Source organism: Phacochoerus africanus, chromosome 7 (assembly GCF_016906955.1).
Source record: "Phacochoerus africanus isolate WHEZ1 chromosome 7, ROS_Pafr_v1, whole genome shotgun sequence".
NCBI classification, from domain to species: Eukaryota; Metazoa; Chordata; class Mammalia; order Artiodactyla; family Suidae; genus Phacochoerus; species Phacochoerus africanus.
Window position 1 is genome coordinate 67738979 of NC_062550.1, and position 13498 is coordinate 67752476.

A 13498-nucleotide genomic window follows, 5' to 3' on the forward strand; every position below is an offset into this window, starting at 1 on the left:
ATTTCTGACTTTTGCCCCTCAGCATATGGAGTTCCTGGGCCAGGGTCCATATCTGAGTTGCAATCTCGGCCTAAGCCACAGCTGCAGCAATGCCGTATCTTTAACCCACTGTGCCAAGGATCAAACCCAGTGCTCCCAAGATGCTGCTGATCCTATTGTGCCACAGTGGGAACTCCTAATTTCTGACTTTTAATTGGTACTCAGGCTATTTATTTTTAACATAATTATTATGTTTGGATTATTTCTATCAATTTATTACTTGTTTCTGTCCAGGACTCAGTTTATAACTTGACCATGTTCACGTTCCAGCCTTCTTTTGGTTTATTTGGATATTATTTAGTATTCCACTTTAGAGATTTTTTTGTTTTTTTTGCTTTTTAGCACCAGACCTGCGGCATATGGGGGTTCCCAGGTAAGGGGTCCAATTGGAGATAGAGCTGCCAGCCTATACCACAGCCACAGCAACATCAGATCCCAACCGAGCCTGCAACCAACACCACAGCTCACGACAGGGCCAGATCCTCAACCCAGTGAGCAAGGTCAGGGGTCAAAACCAAGACCTCATGGTTCCTAGTCAGGTTTGTTTCTGCTGCACCACAACGGGCACTCCTAGGGATTTTTTTTTTTTTTTACTAATTTTTAAGTGGTTTCTCTAGAGCAGAATTGCCAGGCTTTTACTGGCCAGATAGTACATATGTTGGGCTTTGCAGGCTACACAATATTTGTTGCATCACACAATTCTTTTTTTTTTTTTTTAGGGCAGCAACTGAGACATAGAAAAGTTCCCGGGCTAGGGATCAAATTGGAGCTGCAGCTGCCGGCCTACACCACAGCTCATAGCAATACCAGATCCCAACCCACTGAGTGAGGCCAGAGATTGAACCTGCATCTTTATGGATACTAGTCGAATTCTTAACCTGCTTAGTCACAAAGGGAACTCCATCACACAATTCTGACACCACAGTGCTAGGGCAGCCACAGACCATATGTAAATGAATGAAGAGTAATTATGCTCCAATAAAAAATATTTTTTTGTTTTTTCTAGGGCCGCACCCCGGCACATGGATGTTCCCAGGCTCGGGGTCCAATCAGAGCTGTAGCCACTGGCCTACACCAGAGCCACAGCAACGCAGGATCCGAGCCGGGTCTTCAACCTACACCACAGCTCACAGCAATGCCTGATCCTTAACCCACTGAGCAAGGCCAGGGATCGAACTCACAACCTCATGGTTCCTAGTTGGATTCGTTAACCACTGAGCCACGATGGGAATTCCTGTTCCAATAAAATTTTATTTACAAAAACAAGTAGTGGGCTGGATTTAGCCTGTGGGCTATAGTGTGCTAACTCCTGCTCTAGAGATTATAAAACATGTATGTTCACAGTTCACTGAGAACTTGCATCTCACCACTTCCTTCTAAATATGGAAACTTGACATCACCCAGGTCCCTTTACTTTCACTCCTTTGTGTTGTAATTGTCATGTGTGTTATACCCACAAGACTGAAAACCCCATCAGACAGCTTTGTAATTTTTCCTTTCAACTGGAATAAACATTTTAAAGAATTTAAGAGGAAAACAATCTGTATTAACCTGTCTGTTGCTCTTTCTTGGGAGTTCCTGCTGTGGCACAACAGGATTGGCCATGTTTTGGGAGCACTTGAATATAGGTTGGATCCCTAGCCCAGCAGAGTGGATTAAGGATCCTGATCTGATCCCAGCCTGGGTGCTCCACATGCAGGGGGCGGGGTGGGGGTGCAGCCAGAAAAGACAAGTGCTCTCCTTTTCCTCTTCCGGTATGGTTATACTTCCTTGTTTTGCATTCCAGCACTTCTCTCATCTTGGAACTGGTTGTCTTTTCCTGGAGAGTTCTTTGTTATGCTGAGTGATTTTGGATTGTACCCTGGATTTCTGAATATTGTTTTGAGACTCTGGGTCTTACAAAAATCCTAAAGAGAATATCTTTATTTTAGCAAGCAATACACCTGGTTAGGTTCAGGCAGCAATCTGCCTTCTCTCACTGTGGTTCCAGGGTTGGCTTAAATTTCCATTCGCGATGCTAGCTGGATCAGTCCTGCATGTGTGCCACCCAGTGGCCAGTCAGACCTGGACAGGGGTCCATCCTGTGAATGCACAGTAGCTCAGTTCCCAAGGCTTCGGTAAGGTGTTTTGGGTCATAATCATGCCTGTGCAGCTCAAAGGTGAGCCCAGGAGTCTACACAGAGCTCTGTGGGACCGGTCTCTTGATTTTCCTCCTTTTCTGCCATCTCCTGACACTTTCTGGTTCTCTGAGGCTTCCTTTCCCAATCCTCTGGCTAAAATGTCAGAGCTTCTTTATAGTTTCTCCACTCTGCAGGGCATCTCTCACTGTGCGTTTGGGCCAAGCATCAAGAGAAGAGAGAAAGAAAAAAGCGGGGTGGTGGGGGGAGGAGTTCCCATCATGGTGCAGTGGAAACGAATCTGAGGGGGAACTAGGAACCATGAGGTTGCAGGTTCGATCCCTGGCCTCACTCAATGGGTCAAGGATCCAGTTGGAGGCTGTAGCTCTGATTCGACCCCTAGCCTGAGAACCTCCGAATGCTGCAGACATGGCCCTAAAAAAACAAACAAAAGAAAAAAGCAGGGAGGATCTGCCTCGCATTGCTGGCACCACAGCAACTGGGGTCAGAAAGAAGGTTCTCCTCCCTAGAGGTTTAAATGCCTGCCCAGCCATTGCTGCTGTCACTGCGCTGCTATAGTATCACTGCCGTGGTATTCCCTGGGGCTGGAGGTAGAAGAGACGAGGCAGGGCGGGGGAAGGGAGGTCGAAAAACACGGAATATCCCACACTCTCTGACCCTTAGGAGTCCCTTTCAGCTCACACCTGATGGACACTTCTAGGCTTGGGGCTGCCTTTGAGTCTGTTCTGGGAAATACTGGAGGCGGGAGGGAGAGATGGTACAACTCACCATCAAAGTTCTGGTGGAACTTTGAATTCTGGTGTCTCTCTCCCTGCTAATATTTCCTTTGTTCACTATTGACTATAGACCTCAGATGACTGCTCTGTGCGTTCTGTCCAGGAGCGTGAGAGAGACAGGGTGGGTGGGGTGTGCCTACTCCACTTACAATCTGTGTGACCCTAGGCAGGTTACCTAGCCTCTCTGTACCACGCTTGTCATCTTTAGAAGGGGGTAATAGTGACATTAATGATATTAATCCCAAAAGTTTGGGTGGGTATTGAGTTTATACATATAAAGCACTCAGAATAGTGTTTGACCACAGTAAAGACTTAACAGATACTAGCTTTCAGTAGCAATTATCAAAGGAAGATTGGGAAATACAGATTGGCAAAAAGACAAAAATCACCCCAAATCCTTGGGAGTTCCCACTGTGGCACAGCGGAAATGAATCCGACTAGTATCCATGAGGATCGGGGTTTGACCCCTGGCCTCGTTCGCTGGGTTAAGGATCTGGCATTGCCGTGAGCTGTGGCATAGGTCTTAGACAAGGCTCAGATCTGGCATTGCTGTGGCTGTGGTGTGGGCCGGCATCTGTAGCTCCGATTTGATTCCCTAGCCTGGGAACTTCCATATGCCTCAGGTGCGGCCCTAAAAAAAAAAACCCAAAACAAACAAACAAAAACAACCCAAATCCCAATGCCCAGAAGTATAACATATGCATTATGGTTTATATTATTTCAGATGTTCAGTCAATTTACCAGTCGACTGGACAAATGAAGTACAAATATAGGATTGTATTCGCTGCCCCATCCTCCAAATTATGCAATTCATATTAGGGGAGCAGCAGCTAAATCACAGGATGAAAGCTTTCTGCCTCTAGGCTTCATCCCACTATTCCACCCACTCAAAACACTCTCTCCTTTCCCTTCATCAGGCTAACTGCCACTTGGGTTTCCAGTTTCAGTTTAAAGGTCACATCCTTGGGGAAGGCTTTCCTGACCCAGGCAAGAAGCAGATCCCCTGTTAAATGCTTTCATGTCACCCTATTTGTCTTAGTACTTGTCACACTTTTAATTATATAACCATATACTTAACATCCTCAGAGGACAGGACCAGACCTCTCTCTTGCCCTGTGTTCCAAGTTTCGCCTTTGCTCATCCTTCTCTCCCAGATGGTGACCCTGGGCCTGCTCACCCATCCTCCAAGGCCCTTCGGTAGAAGCCTTTTAGCTGATCCAAGGTGGCACTAATCTGGGAAAGTCTGCTTATATAAACGGGACATCACAGCTTAGGGCTGGGTCAGTGAGGTCAGTGAAGTCCCATTTCCAGTCCAACACCAGAGATTCAAATTCGGGAGGAATTGGGGAGGGGGGCGAGGGGTCCAGGAATATGCCATTTTCAAAAGCTCCCCTGATGGTTCTGGTGCTCACGGCCCAAAGAGACACTTGCCTGCGGTAAGAAACTTCTGATATGGCTTCCAATGACCCCTCCCTTCTGACAGTCACTAGGCTGGACCTGGGGACTAGAAAGAGTGATGGGAGATTGTGATTAGGTTACAAGACTGCGATTTCACTGCTGTGCTGGTAATGGTCTCTCTGGTTCCTGCTCCAATGAAGAGGGGCTGCCTCTGACCAAACCAGCCAGAGGATGAGGTCCACAGGCTGACCACCCAGAGGTAGTGATTCCGGCTGACCATCGCTGGTTGTGCCCAGAAGAAAGTTCTTCCTACTGGAACCCTGAGATGAGACAGCCCTAGTCAATGCTCTGCTGTCGCCTCCCAAGCAACCTTGAAGCAGAAAACTCAGCTTAGTTGCAATATGAAACCACAGAAACCGAGGTAAATAAAACATGTGCTGTTTTAAGCCATTAGGTTTTTAGGGTGATTTGTTACACAGCAATAGAACACTAACACACTGCCTAGACTTCCCCTCGAAACTCCCTTTTACCCATCTGTGTTGCAAGATGCACTTAAGCAGAGAATTTCTAATCTCTTTAATGGGATCTCATGAAATACTGTCTTTGGGCTTCTTGTGCCCCAATCCAATTGCTGTTTTCAGCTCGAGACTTTGCCTTGACCTTCTAAGTGTCATCTGCTTCATGTGCAAAAATTCTGAATTCTCACGAAGGCAAGTTCTCTTCCTCCTCTGCTTACCACAGGGGTTCAGCCCTAAGATCACCTAAGATCGCTGTGCAGTATGGATCCATGTGCAAGAATGTGTGAGTGGTGATAAGATTTTTGGTTGGGATAATTTTCCTGGTGTCCTTGTCTTCTTATACTCGGACTCCTTCAATCCTGAACCAAATTCCATGGTCAAAAACTGTGCCCACAATTAATCCACTGCCCCACCTCCAAGAGCCCTGACTTTGTAAAGCAAAGACAAACTGCATTTGCATGTCCTCGGGGCTGTGAATGGGCCCTCCTTCCTCTTTCGGTGTTGGGCTGGGCGGTTCCAGCCCAGCCTACACTAGATTTTAAAGCCATTCATGAAGCCTGGAACCAGAGGGATCAGGGAAACTATGAAGTCATAGCGGGAACCAGACCAGACCAGAGAGCAGTCTGCCCTACATCTCCACCTGGGGGGCCACTTAGCGAACACCAAGACCCCAGGAGGCAACCGCTTCACATATAAGTGAGGTGCCAACTGTCCCTGACACTGGAGCCTCCCAATTCTATTCTGGGGCGTGCACAGCTGTGCACTAGGAGGCCTACTCTCCAAGCACACCGCTCAGGATGCTAGACCTTGAACAGGGGACAGGAACCCAACCGGTGCTGCTTTTTTTTTTGGCAGCACCTGTGGCATATGGAAGTTTCCAAGCTAGGGGTCAAACTGGAGCTGCAGCTGCTGGCCTAGGCCACAGCCACACAGGATCTGAGCCGAATCTGCAACCTACATTGCAGCTTGTGGCAACATTGGATCCTTAACCCACTAAGGGAGACCAGGGATCCAACCCGCATCTTCATGGATACTAGTTGGGTTCTTAACCCACTGAGTCACAACAGGAACTCCCCCAACCACTGCTTCTTACTGAGACCTGAGAGTCCCACGTGGCTTTGATGAGAAAACTCAAGTTTACTATCAACTCTTCCCCCTATAATTCTATAAGGTGGACAGAAACATGCTGAACTCAAGCTCCTTGAGAGAAGGGACAGTGACCATCATTTTGCACCTCCAGTACCCAGCACGAGCTGATGCCCAGTAGGTATCCACCGCCTCTGAGTGAATGCTGAGACACCAAGCAATCCATCTAAAGGCATGCGGTTCAGGGTCTAGGTTTCCCAACTCCGAGGCCAGGCTTCGGCATGGAGTATCTGGTTCTCTTCTCTTTTTTTTTTTTTGCTTTCTAAGGCTGCACCTGAGGCATATGGAGGTGCCCAGGCTAGGGGTCCAATCAGAGCTACAGCTGCCAGCCTACCCCACAGCTACAGCAACGCAGGATCTGAGCCATGTCTGTAACCTATACCACAGCTCATGGCAACGCCAGATCCTTAACCCACCGAGCAAGGCCAGGGATCCAACTCGCAACCTCATGGTTCCTACTCAGATTCGTTTCCACTGCACGGTGATGGGAACTCCTGGTTGTTTTCTTTTTCTAGCACTTTGCTTTAGGGTGGACTGGAAATGAGCCTTCTTCCCATCTCCCAGTACCAAAGACAGAAGATACCCAGCTCAGGGCATGTTTGTAGATAGACTTCTCATAGATTTATTTCTGTGTCATGTTATATATAGATATATGTATATATACTCTTTTTTTATACACTTTCTATCCCCTTCCCTTCCCCATCAAACTCACAAAAGGAAGTGTAAATCCTTCCAGGACTGCCATCAGGCTTTCTAAGACAGGCCCAGGAAAGAACCATCTCGCAATAGCTCGAGAAACAGCAGCCCTTAGGCTCTGGGGACATGGAAGCAGCAGCATTCCCAGGACCCAAGGGGAGGAGAGAGGAAAGGAAACAACTGCAGTGAGATAGAACTCTAGGATGTGTGTGTCCAGGGACTCCTGGGAGGGCCGGCTGGCTCCCAGAACTCTCAGGGTGGGAACAAAGGTGGGAGCCCTAGGGCTCTGGGCAGGCTGCCCAAGGAGGCTGGGGCAGGGGCAGGAGTCAGGGTTCAGCATGCGGGGAGGGGGGTGCTGGCAGGACCGACAGGTGTGGGTTATGCTGGAGACGCAACCGCCTCACCTACTCAGTGACATGATAAACAGGGACAGATGCTGGCTCCTAAAGAAATAGGGGAGAGAGCATGGCAGGGAGGAGGAGGGGACAATGGGACACACAAGAAAGTCACATCAAACAAAAAGTACCAACAAAAACATGACTTGTACTTGCCTCCTCCCTAGAGAAGGTGTCATCTCTGCTTGGGGGTACGGGAGAGAAGGGCGGGGAGGGGTCATGAACCTAGATTATCAGCTGGCCAGGGGCACAGGAAGGCTCTCTGAGGACTCCTAAGGGGCAGGCAGGCAGCTAGGACCCACATCCGGGGAAGAACCGACAATCCCTTCAGTTCGACTTGGACCAAATCTTGGCGCTCCCTCGGAGCCTGGAAAGGGGAAGAGAGAGAGAGAGGCTGCAGGGACCCTCCCAGGCCCTGCCAGCTCCCCTGTTCCCTAGCCGTGTGCAAAAGACTAGAGAGGAGAGGGAGGAGCAGAAGCAGGGCACCCCATAAGCGAGCGGCCCCCACCACACTGGCTCACCCCTTGCCCTTCGAGGCTTTCTTGCTGGGCTGGCGCTGGTTGGTGCCGGGAGCCGGTTCCCTCAGCTCCGTCAGGTGTTGCTCGGGATCCTGAGATGTGGCTGCGGCAGCGGCTGCGGTAGTAACTTTGATGGTTTTTTTAAGGTTGGCGACCTACCAGGAGGAAAGGAAGGAAACCAAGGAAGGTTCCAGAACCTGGCGGTCCCTGCCCAACGGGTCTGCCTGCTACAGCACCAGTCCAGACCCCTCTGCCCAGGACAACCGGCCAAAGCTGTGGGAGCTCGGGCCAGCCTGCTCCCCTGCCTGCTCACCTCACTCTCGATCTGCTGCTTCAGGCCCAGCTGCTGCTCCTTGTGCTGGTTGGCCCGGCTCACCTGCTCCTCGATGCCAGAGAGCACCACCTCGCAGCCCACACACCTGCACGAACCGGCGGGAGGAGGGTCAGCAGAGGGCTGCGAGCACAGACTCCCGAGACGGACACAGAGACACCCCGAGACCCGGGCAGCCGGAGCCCTGTCTGCGTTAGAAGCCTCGCCTGGCCACGTGGAAACCACCTCAACGAGATCCCCGGGAGCCTTAAGGACACTCCGGTAGGCTAAGGGAGGAGAAAGCAAGTGCCTGGAGTGATGGGCGAGGAACTAAACCCACAACGGGGCAGGATGTGCTCCAGAGGAAGAAAAGAAGCTGTGTTAACAAACCCAAGTCAGATAAGAACACAGAGAAAACAGAAGTGAGAGAGGCCCAAGGCCTGTGGACAGCGCTGGTCATACTGCATCCTGCCTGGCCCACCCCCCAGGGAGGATCCCCTCAAGAGGACTCCCCCCTTCCTCCTCCCAGTTCCTCTTCAGGCTCCTGGGGGGTGCCTCTGCCGCCCAGCCACCACCCCCCACCCCTGGCCTCCACCAAAGCAGCCCTCCCTTCTTGGGGCCAGCAGAGGAGGGACAGTGCTGGGACGCAGGTCTCACCACTCCTGCAGAGTTCGGGCAATGGCACTGAGGTCCTGGCGCTGGATGTCCCGCCCGATGCTGTAGTCAACCTCCAGCCGCTGGTTGCGCTGGTCCAGGGAGCCGCGAAGCACGTCGGCGTACACGGCCTCGATGACCAGGTCCTCTAGCTGCCGCACGTTCCGCAGGGCCAGGGCCTCCAGCAGCACTGCATATGGGATACACTGGGGCCCGGAGGTCGGGCTGCGGTCTGTGAGGTTCCGCACAGAGAAGGGCTTCCAAGATTCTTCTTCCCTCCTTCCCCCACTGCCCGCCCTCCAGTCCTCCTCCTCAATCACTTTCCGTAAAAGGCAGGTTCTAAGGCAAAATAAATAAAAGTATTCCCACCTGATAAATAACATCCTAAGAAAGAGAATCGTTTACATTTATGTATTTATGACTGTTGTTGTCTTTTTTGACGGCCCCACCTGTGGCATAGAGGTTTCCAGGCTAGGGGGCAAATCAGAGCTGCAGCTGTCAGCCTACACCACAGCCACAGCAACCCCGGATCCGTGCCGCATCTGCAATCTACACAGCAGCTTGTGGCAACGCCAGATCTTTAACCCACTGAGCATGGCCAGGGATTGAACCTGCATCCTCACAGACACTATGTCAGGTTCTTAAGCCACTGAGCCACAATGGGAACTTTTTTTTTTTAATATTATTTTCCTTTCTGCAACTTTTTTTTCAGGCACGCCCACACCATGGGGAAGTTCCTGGGCCAGGGATCAAACCCGAGACACAGCAGGGAACCAAACCTCAGCACTGGCAACACCTGATTCTTACCCTGCAAGGCTACTGGAGAACTCCAAAAAGGACAATCTTAAGGAAAACATTTATGCTCCCCTCAACGCCCAGCCCACCACAGGGTGACATCTGCCTGGGTGTCAACCCTCCGGCTCAGCTCAGGACAGTACACAGATGTGGTCAAGATGAGCTTGACCTACGGGACGCTGTGGTGGAGAGGCTGGAGCTCTTCTGTTTATCATTTACACACGGTCTCCTTCCAAAGAAGCAGAGAGCCTGATTTAAGCCAAACCACGGGGATGATGGGAGAGTCAGGGAACAACTGGGAGATGCAGATGGGCAAACAGTTAACAAGAATGGAACCCAACAGGAAATACAAAGATGCTCTGGGTTATGTATTTTTCATTCAAGCAAATAGAAGCCTGCCACGTCACCAGGAGCGAGTGTGTCCCAGCTCTGGCCACCACAGCTGCTTGAAAGGACTTCATACAGTGGGAGGAATGGGCTGAAGAATAACACAGTTGAGTGGCATCCCAGCTGCTATTCTGACCTGACACACAAAAGATGTTTTACTTAGAACATAAGTGGGTTGAAAAACAAAATAGGAGTTCTGGTCGTGCCACAGCAGAAATGAATCTGACTAGTAACCAAGAGGTTGTGGGTTCGATCCCTGGCCTTGCCCAGTGGGTTAAGGATCCAGCATTGCCATGAGCTGTGGTGCAGGTCACAGATGTTGCTTGGATCCTGCACTGATGCAGCTGTGGCACAGGCAGGCAGCTGTAGCTCTGCTTCGACCCCTCACCTGAGAACCTCCATATGGCGTGGGTGTGGCCATAAAAAGCAATTAAAAAAAAAAAGAAAAACAAAATAGAAAGCTGGGAGAATAATGTTCCACCTAAAAGGGCCACAGGTATCAGAGTCAGACACAGACCTTGGAGGAGTGTGGGGAAACAGGAAGAAGCACCACTGTGGTCAAAGGCTGTCCCAGTGCAATTCCCTTCAGATGGGCCCTTGTGAAGCCGACACAAAAAAGTGCTCCCTGGCTCAGGACTGGGGGGTCTGTCACTCACCTTGACCTTGGCAGCCAGGGTGACAACTGACAGGTGTCGAAGCTTATTCTTCTGAGCCTCTGTGAGTGGGGGAAGATTCCGGGCTTCGGCTAGAAAAAAAAAACAAGGTATAGAAAATCCTGATTTCACTTGTGTGGGAAGCCCTAGCCTCTCTCCTTCTCTTGATTTTTCTTTTCTTTTCTTTTTTTTTTTTTGAGCTTTCTGTGCCAATTTGGGTCTTGACCTTGACCCTGTACCTATGGGATCTAAGTCAGGTATCTCAAGAATTTCTTCTACATCCCTCCATAAACTGCCCATCTCCCATCTCCAGAGTTCCGGCCCCTCCGGATACCTAAGTAGTCAGCGTATGTCCCATAAGCAAACACCGTGAGCAGCCGGAACGTGGAAGCGAAGTCACTCTCAGCCAGCTGCAAGAACACGAGGGGAGAGAAGAGGTGAGTGGAGGAGGCTCTCTCTCCACCCTCCCAGCCCTACCCTGTTTGAATTCCACTTTCTGGCCCCAGCTTTCCCCTCCAACAGGAGCTCTCGCAGCAGCTCACCGACAGCAACCCTCTGCCTCTCTGATCACTCTTCCCACAGCAAGGCCTCATTTCCACCTCCAGGCCCTTGTTTATGCTACGACCCCAATCCACAACGCCCTCTTCCTCCATCTGCCTCCAATTCTTACCCTCAATTCAGGGCTGAAAACTTTCAGAGCGTTTATGTTGCAAAGTATGTTGTTTGGTCCTTAAAGAGTATTTAGCATTTCTGAATTTGAAAATCTTTAGGGAATCTGCTGTATTACCTAATTCACCAACAACTTCTGCCTCAGCCTCACTCCCCCAACAGCTGTACGGTCTGGGCAGGCCCTGGGATCTGTGGTCTCTGCTTCAGCCCAGCCTCACCCAGGAGCTTTCATTACCCACCCAGGGCAGCACAGCCTCCTCTCCTCCCACCGCTGATCATCCACTGAGTCAAAGCCCACCTAAGGTTGTTACCTAAGGGTATTTTTCAACAAGGTCACAGACTCAGCCTCTTGTAATCCCCTTAGGTCTAGCAGAGATGTGCATGTGATTGGCACTGCCACTAAATACTTGCTAAATAAATGCCTTATTCATGGATATCCATCCATCTTATCTCTGCAACTGGAATGTAAGTCTCAGAAGGGGAGCACTGTGTCTTGTACTTTTCTGGTATTCCCAGATGACCAGCAGAGTTTTGGCGGGTTTTTTAGGGAGGGTCCCAGGCTAGGGGTCGAATCAGAGCTATAGCTACCGGCCTACACCACAGCAACGCCAGATCTGAGCCGCATCTGTGACCTACACCACAGCTCACAGCAACACCAGATCCTTAATCACTGAGTGAGGCCAGGGACTGAACCCACATTCTCATGGATACTAATCAGATTCATTTCCACTGAGCCACAATGGGAACTTCAACTAGCAAAGTGTTAAACAGGCACCCAAAACATGGTTCTTTTTTTTCACCTTGATTCTTTTTAGTTCCACTGCAGAGGACATCAGGGAAAGAAGGCAGCCAGCTTTCTTCAGACCAGAAGGTTCCCAAAAGGCTAAATCCACTGAATCACTGACCCTCAAAAACATAACTCAGTTTGCCCACCTACCATTGTTATACCATCTTGGGGGTTGGGTTGGTGACATATATCTTGGCAACCCACTCACTGTGGACTTCAAACTCAACTCTGCCACTTCTGTGCGAACAGTTGTGTTCCTAGCATCCTGCCATGTGTCTTTGGGAAAAAGACACTTTCTACCTACTCTAACTGAAGTGAATTAGCATACGGTGCAAAGGGGGAGAGAACAGGGCATGCCAATTTCACAGTCAGTTATTCCATCTGTATCAGATTTTACTTTCCCATAATTTCATCTGATTCCTACAAGAGTGAGGGATGGTATCAGGGGCATTTTTTTTAAAGAGAAAATTTACGGCCTAAGATTAAAGAAACCTGATCAAGATCATATGATTATTAAGAGCTATTACACTGATGGAGACAGGCTGGAATCAGGTCTCCTACTCTGAATCGCAGGCTCTTTGTTCAAAAATGAAAAATACTCAGTTTTACAGATCATTCATCCTCAAAGGGAAACTAAGAGGTTTACTTGCCTACTTATTTCTGCAAGCTGTCGGTTAATTATTACCATATTCTTGTTTAACTGTATGGTTATGGGGTTGCGAAATAAGCCCTGAGCGCCTGTTCTCAAATTCAAACTTTAGTCAAGCTTCCCTGTGGGCTACCCAGGTCAGGAACCCACCTCTCTAACATTAGGCATATCCAGCAGTTCCCCAAACACGTAGACACCAGGGGCCTCCAGCACCTGGTGGATGAGTGTGGCCAGCGCTGCCCCCTTGGCCGACTTCGCCAGGAGCAGAAATTGCTCCTGGTTCTGCCCTGTCACCTTCACCTCGGCACTCATGGCTGCACTGAGCTGGGGGGACCTGGGCTCAGGAAGTCTGGAGCTGCAAGGAAAGAGAATGTGAAGGCGAAGTTCCTTGAACAGGGAAGGATGAAAAGCACAAGAAATAAGGGCTGGACTGGAGACACTCAGCCACTTTCGCAACAAGAAAGTTCGCTCTATCTCGCAACCCAGAGATCGAGCAGTCTAACATCGGACCTAGGAACCCTAAAATCGGGCACTTTGAAGGAAGCCTGGCTAAAATCCGGCTGCCACGCCCACCTCCCCCAACCCTGGGCCTAACCCCAAGCCCCACCACGTGCACCCCAATGAACCCCAAAGCACAAGTCGCAGTGGGGGAGGTGATGTCACATAGTATCCACCCGGACGACGCTCCCTCAAATCCACAGTACCCCGCAGGTGCCCCGAACCACGTGACCTCGCCCTCGCGATCCTTCCACGTGGCTCCGCCCCCTCCCTTAAAGAGGCCGCCCAGGGACCGTGGGCTCCAGCCGACTGCCCCGTCGTACTCTGGGTCAGACTCCGCGGGCCGCTACCTGGAAGCTTCTTCTTCCAGCGCACTGGGCGGGGCCACCGCTCCGTCACCTCCGGCAGCTGTTCCCAGCCTTTCCTGCCACCTCCCTGCACGGTCGCTCTGGCCCCTAAACTCTATGGCTGG

At 50.5% G+C, this 13498-nt stretch overlaps 1 protein-coding gene across 6 annotated transcripts; it reads right to left on the reverse strand.

Annotated features, from left to right (window-relative positions):
• Positions 1 to 6613: 6613 nt before the first annotated feature.
• COPS7A (COP9 signalosome subunit 7A) lies at positions 6614 to 13498 on the reverse strand. Of its 6 annotated transcripts, none has more exons than XM_047787692.1 (8): positions 13377 to 13498; positions 12679 to 12883; positions 10758 to 10833; positions 10427 to 10515; positions 8592 to 8794; positions 7938 to 8043; positions 7628 to 7779; positions 6614 to 7473 (listed from the first exon to the last, which is right to left on the reverse strand). In XM_047787692.1, the coding sequence occupies exons 2-8, from the start codon at positions 12838 to 12840 to the stop codon at positions 7434 to 7436; spliced, it is 828 nt and encodes a 275-aa protein (XP_047643648.1). In that variant the 5' UTR covers positions 12841 to 12883; positions 13377 to 13498; the 3' UTR covers positions 6614 to 7433. The 6 variants fall into 6 exon arrangements, with proteins under 6 accessions (XP_047643648.1, XP_047643647.1, XP_047643646.1 ...); XM_047787691.1 differs by having other exon boundaries at positions 13350 to 13487; XM_047787690.1 differs by having other exon boundaries at positions 13264 to 13487.

What these genes read in the sequence shown, in the direction of transcription:
- COPS7A (XM_047787692.1), bottom strand. Translation starts at nt 12,840, where the DNA reads ATGAGTGCCGAGGTGAAGGTGACAGGGCAGAACCAGGAGCAATTTCTG. An exon ending in GCCCGAACTCTGCAGGAGTG is followed by an intron (nt 8,044 to 8,591) that starts GTGAGACCTGCG and finishes CGGTTCGTGCAG; the next exon opens with GTGTGTGGGCTGCGAGGTGG. An exon ending in AAAGCCTCGAAGGGCAAGGG is followed by an intron (nt 7,474 to 7,627) that starts GTGAGCCAGTGT and finishes TCCCCTTTCCAG; the next exon opens with GCTCCGAGGGAGCGCCAAGA.